At 45.1% G+C, this 5,042-nt stretch overlaps 1 protein-coding gene across 1 annotated transcript; it reads right to left on the bottom strand.

Moving 5' to 3' along the window:
• Positions 1 to 2,604: 2,604 nt before the first annotated feature.
• On the bottom strand, positions 2,605 to 3,552 carry LOC133642943 (G-protein coupled receptor 183). Its single transcript, XM_062037367.1, has one exon. It carries the CDS (start codon positions 3,550 to 3,552, stop codon positions 2,605 to 2,607), a length of 948 nt encoding a protein of 315 aa, XP_061893351.1.
• Between the last annotated feature and the right edge of the window lie 1,490 nt (positions 3,553 to 5,042).

The following is a 5,042-nucleotide window of genomic DNA, read 5'->3' as shown; positions in this document are numbered from 1 at the left end:
TTACTATGGTCATATAATTAGGTACTATGATCATCTAATTAGGTACTATGGTTGTCTAATTAGGTACTATGCTCATCTAATTAGTTACTAGGCTCATCTAATTAGGTACTATGCTCATCTCATTAGGTACTATGCTCATCTCATTAGGTACTATGGTCATCTAATTAGTTACTATGGTCATCTAAGTCAGACGAGGCACCAAGCAGTGTGAGTGGGGAGTGTTTCCACAGAGTGTGAAATGTGGGTGTCAGGGACAGACGTGGAAGGAGATTATTACAAGAAAGTAGTAAATGTTAGTGATATATATCACATATATCAGATTGTAGGTGGCTTTATTTACCCTTCATGTTCATATTTCACTGTTTGTTGCATTTTTGTTGTGTTTGGCTTGGTTGTAAAATATGTGGATGGAGAGTGGGTGTGACCTTCATATGTTGTCAATATTCACTGTTTTATCCTTCATAGATAATATTGTAACATTCTTTATTTTCATGTACATTCTGGCTGTCTCATTCAGTAGAAAAGCATTCAGACATTATTGTGAGGTTTTATATTAGTGTTTGTACAAATAGATCTACCGGCCCCCAGACACATTTTTGTCTCTAAATTTGGCCCCTGAGTCAAAATAATTGGCCAGGCCTGCTCTAGAATGTTCTATAAAGAACAAAGCATGAAGCCGACACGACTTTGGTTCAAGTTCAAGTTCAAGTAGCAATGATAGTCACACACTCACTAGGTGTGGTGAAATTACTCTCTGCATTTGACCCATCACCCTTGATCACCCCCTGGGAGGTGAGGGGAGCAGTGAGCATCAGCGGTGGCCGCGCCCGGGAATCATTTTTGGTGATTTAACCCCCAATTCCAAGCGTTGATGCTGAGTGCCAAGCAGGGCACAATGGCTCCCATTTTTATAGTCTTTGGTATGACTCGACCGGGGTTTGAACTCACAACCTACCCATCTTACCACTAGAATTCCAGGTTTTCCAGGACATTTTTCCCATTCAAAATGAATTGGCCATTTTTCCAACTTCCACCATTTCCACATTTTTCAAGCGGTTCAACGCATTCCACCTTCAACACCTTCCACTTCACCTGGACATTGAAAGTATCATTTTTTCAAGTTCAAAAAAATTCAAAGAATTCCCAGAATTCCAATTTTTTCAAACCCTTTTTTTGATCCTTTTTTCTGGCGACTACTCCTTCCACATTTTTCAACCCATTTCAACCATTCCACCGTCAAAACATTCCTCTTAATCAGGACAAAAAACAAAGTCTTTGGTACGACTCGTAGGCCTCCCTTTCCACTTTCATCCATCATTAAAAGCAAAATACTTTAAAATTGTATTTAGTCTCATCGAGAAAAGCGGTTAACTTATTTTTACACTTGTAAAACAGTCAAATGTTGGTGTACCGCTGCATGTTTTCATTGCTTTCAGTCACCTCAACTTTTCACCTCAGGTGTTGCTTACCATCATTTAGAAGGGGAGCTCTGAGTAACTGTCATTTTTATTACACCTGTGTCCTAATGTCCCTGCAACCTACTCGGTGGCCTAGTGGTTAGAGTGTCCGCCCTGAGATGGGTAGGTTGTGAGTTCAAACCTCGGCCGAGTCATACCAAAGACTATAAAAATGGGAGCCATTACCTCCCTGCTTGGCACTCAGCATCAAGGCTTGGAATTGGGGGTTAAATCACCAAAAATGAGTCCTGGGCGCTGCCACCTCTTCTGCTCACTGCTCCCCTCACCTCCCAGGGGGTGAACAAGGGTGATGGGTCAAAATGCAGAGGACAAATTTCACCACACCTAGTGGTGCCACAATCATTGGTACTTAATCATTGGCAAGATTTTACGGAATACGACGAGAAAATCGGGACGGTGTGGCTCGGTGCCAGAAATTGGAGGGTTCCAGGTTCGATCCCCACCTCCACCATCTTAGTCACTGCCGTTGTGTCCTTGGGCAAGACACTTTACCCACCTTGCCCCCAGTGCCACCCACACTGCTTTGAAATGTAGCTTCCAGATGTAGACAATGGCTTTCACTATGTAAAGTGCTTTGAGTCTCTAGAGAAAAGCGCTATAGAAGTATAATTCACTTTACTTCACAACTCAGTGGCCTAGTGGTTAGAGTGTCCGCCCCGAGATGGGTAGGTTGTGAGTTCAAACCCCGGCCGAGTCATACCAAAGACTATAAAAATGGGAGCCATTACCTCCCTGCTTGGCACTCACCATCAAGGCTTGGAATTGGGGGTTAAATCACCAAAAATGAGTCCTGGGCGCGGCCACCTCTGCTGCTCACTGCTCCCCTCACCTCCCAGGGGGTGAACAAGGGGATGGGTCAAAATGCAGAGGACAAATTTTGGTACTTTAACTTTTAACTTGAACTTAACTGCCTACATGCAGAGTTTAGGACAGAACATGAATGTTGCTTTCCATCTGATACATCTGACAGGAAACTTGCACACGATATACACACGGGGGCGCCAAAGCCAAAGTGTTGACTTTTGAGTCTGCTTGCTTCCCAGTACAACCAGTCTTTGAAATTCAATGATCATATTTAGCCATGTGTTGCCTCTTTCTTTACCAATCTATCAATGAAAACAAAGAACTATGCAGATTGGTTGTGTCCTGGTTGGTCATCGCCCTTCTCTGGCGAGACACGGCCGCACCACCGTTTGACGCAGCTGTCCGGCAGGAAGGGCACCTTGTCCAGGCGAGACAGGAAGACGAGGGGCTGAATGGTGCTGCTGATATTGAGGAAGGCGAAGCCCACAGGCTGCACGTAGCAGCGGAACACCTGCGGCGAGTAATAGTCCTCGAAGGGGAAGAGGGCGACGGGCGGCAGGTAGTTGATGACGATGATGCAAAGGATGGAGAGCACGATCTTGAAGGCCTTCTTCTTCATGGGATGCATGTGGTCTTTCTCCGCACTCCTGGACTTCTTCAGGGCCCACAAGATGCAGGTGTTGCACACGACCATCCAGGTGAAGGCGGCCAGGATCTCCCCGGTGAAGACCTTTTCGAAGTCGGGCAGGCCGCCCACCACCTTGGCTGCGGAGTAGGCGAAGGTGAGGCAGAACACCAACACAGACAGACTGAGGCGATACTTGATGTGTCTGAGCTGGCCGAAGGTGAGCGGGAAAAGCACGGCGATGAAACGATCCAAGCAGATGCATGAGAGGAACAAGGGCCCGCTGGTGTCCTTCACGCCGTAGGAGAACTTGAGGGCGGACCACACCTCCTTGCTCTGCCAGTGGTAGAGATTGAGGAAGCTGACTGGGGTCATGGAGCCAAAGTAGGCGTCCATGAAGGCCAGGGAGCCCAGGTAGACGTCCGAGGTGGACGGGTCTTTGCGGTTGCGGATGAGGACGGCGATGACGAGGATGTTGGCGGGGATCCCCACCACCACGTTGATGCACTGGAGGGTGAGGTCGAACAGGATGCCCTCCACTTGGTAGTCGCAGCCGTCAAAGACACTGAAGGGTTTGACTGTGGCGTTGGAGGCGGTGACGTTGATGGGAGTCGGGACTGTAGGCCAGGACGTGTTGCGCTCCATGGTTGTGGACTCTGGTGGGAGAGGATGGTAAATAATAACAACAACAATGTTCAAAACAATAAGAATAAAGTTCTACCAAACACTCGGTGACTCTGCATTAAGGGCGGAATGTCACTTTCATTTTTCTTGGTGTGTATTTTTCTAAATGTAAACTAGTAGTGGCTTGGTCATGTGCTGACTTTTTTAAACTTTTCACACTTGCTTTGCAAGTACCGTATTGTTCGGACTAGAAGGGGGTATTGGGGGCGGGGGGCGTGGTTGGGGGCGTGGTTATTTACAGCCAGAATTCACCAACTCGAGTATTTCATATATATATATATATATATATATATATATATATATATATATATATATATATATATATATATATATATATGTATGAAATACTTGACTTTCAGTGAATTCTAGCTATATATATATATATTTATTTATTTTATTTACATAAAAGAAATACATGAATTTCAGTGTTCCGGTGGCTATCCATTAGATGGCAGTATTGTCCTGTTTAACTTCTCCGTTCATGATGAGTATATCATTTCGGCCACCGTGTTGAATGGAGAAGTCTGTTCTACATATTTACAGGCAACATACACCTTCCCCTTCCAACTGTCCTGGATGAACTGAAATTCTTGTTTCAATTCGTTTGAATTCGTTAGGCAAGCTGTTTATATTGTGGGAAAGCGGACGTGAGAACAGGCTGTCCCCACTCAGTCTCAGGTCCGCACTGAGCTGGAGGGGGCGTGGCCTCCAGCTCCGGCTGAATACCGGGAGTTTGTCGGGAGAAAATCTCTGCCGGGAGGTTGTCGGGAGAGGCGCTGAATACCGGGATTCTCCCGCTAAAAACGGGAGGGTTGGCAAGTATGACTTAAAATCCTTTCATTTCCTCAAAAGTTGACAGTGCGCCGTATAACTCTTTGCGCCTAATGTACGGCATAATTCTGGTTGTGCTTACCGACCTCGAAGCAATTTAATTTGGTACATGGTGTAATGATAAGTGTGACCGGTAGATGGCAGTCATACATAAGAGATACGTGTAGACTGCAATATGATGGCAGTAAAGAACACCAGAACTTTAAATGTTCCATTGAGAATATAGAACATTACACACGATACAATGATTTTAGTAGGACTTTGGTAAGCCATGAAGCCACACCGCTTGATGGATTGTCGGCGCATTAAACATAGGAGTATTATTATGGTGTGTGTACACCAGGGGTCACCAACGCGGTGCCCGCGGGCACCAGGTAGCCCGTAAGGACCAGATGAGTAGCCCGCTGGCCTGTTCTAAAAATAGCTCAAATAGCAGCACTTACCAGTGAGCTGCCTCTATTTTTTAATTGTATTTATTTACTAGCAAGCTGGTCTCGCTTTGCTCGACATTTTTTATTCTAAGAGGGACAAAACTCAAATAGAATTTGAAAATCCAAGAAAATATTTTAAAGACTTGGTCTTCACTTGTGTAAATAAATTCATTAATTTTTTTACTTTGC

Source organism: Entelurus aequoreus, linkage group LG25 (assembly GCF_033978785.1).
Source record: "Entelurus aequoreus isolate RoL-2023_Sb linkage group LG25, RoL_Eaeq_v1.1, whole genome shotgun sequence".
Taxonomy (NCBI): domain Eukaryota; kingdom Metazoa; phylum Chordata; class Actinopteri; order Syngnathiformes; family Syngnathidae; genus Entelurus; species Entelurus aequoreus.
This window is presented reverse-complemented; position numbering and strand designations above follow the sequence as displayed.

Coding starts and splice junctions, on each gene's coding strand:
- LOC133642943 (XM_062037367.1), bottom strand. CDS start 3,552: ATGGAGCGCAACACGTCCTGGCCTACAGTCCCGACTCCCATCAACGTC.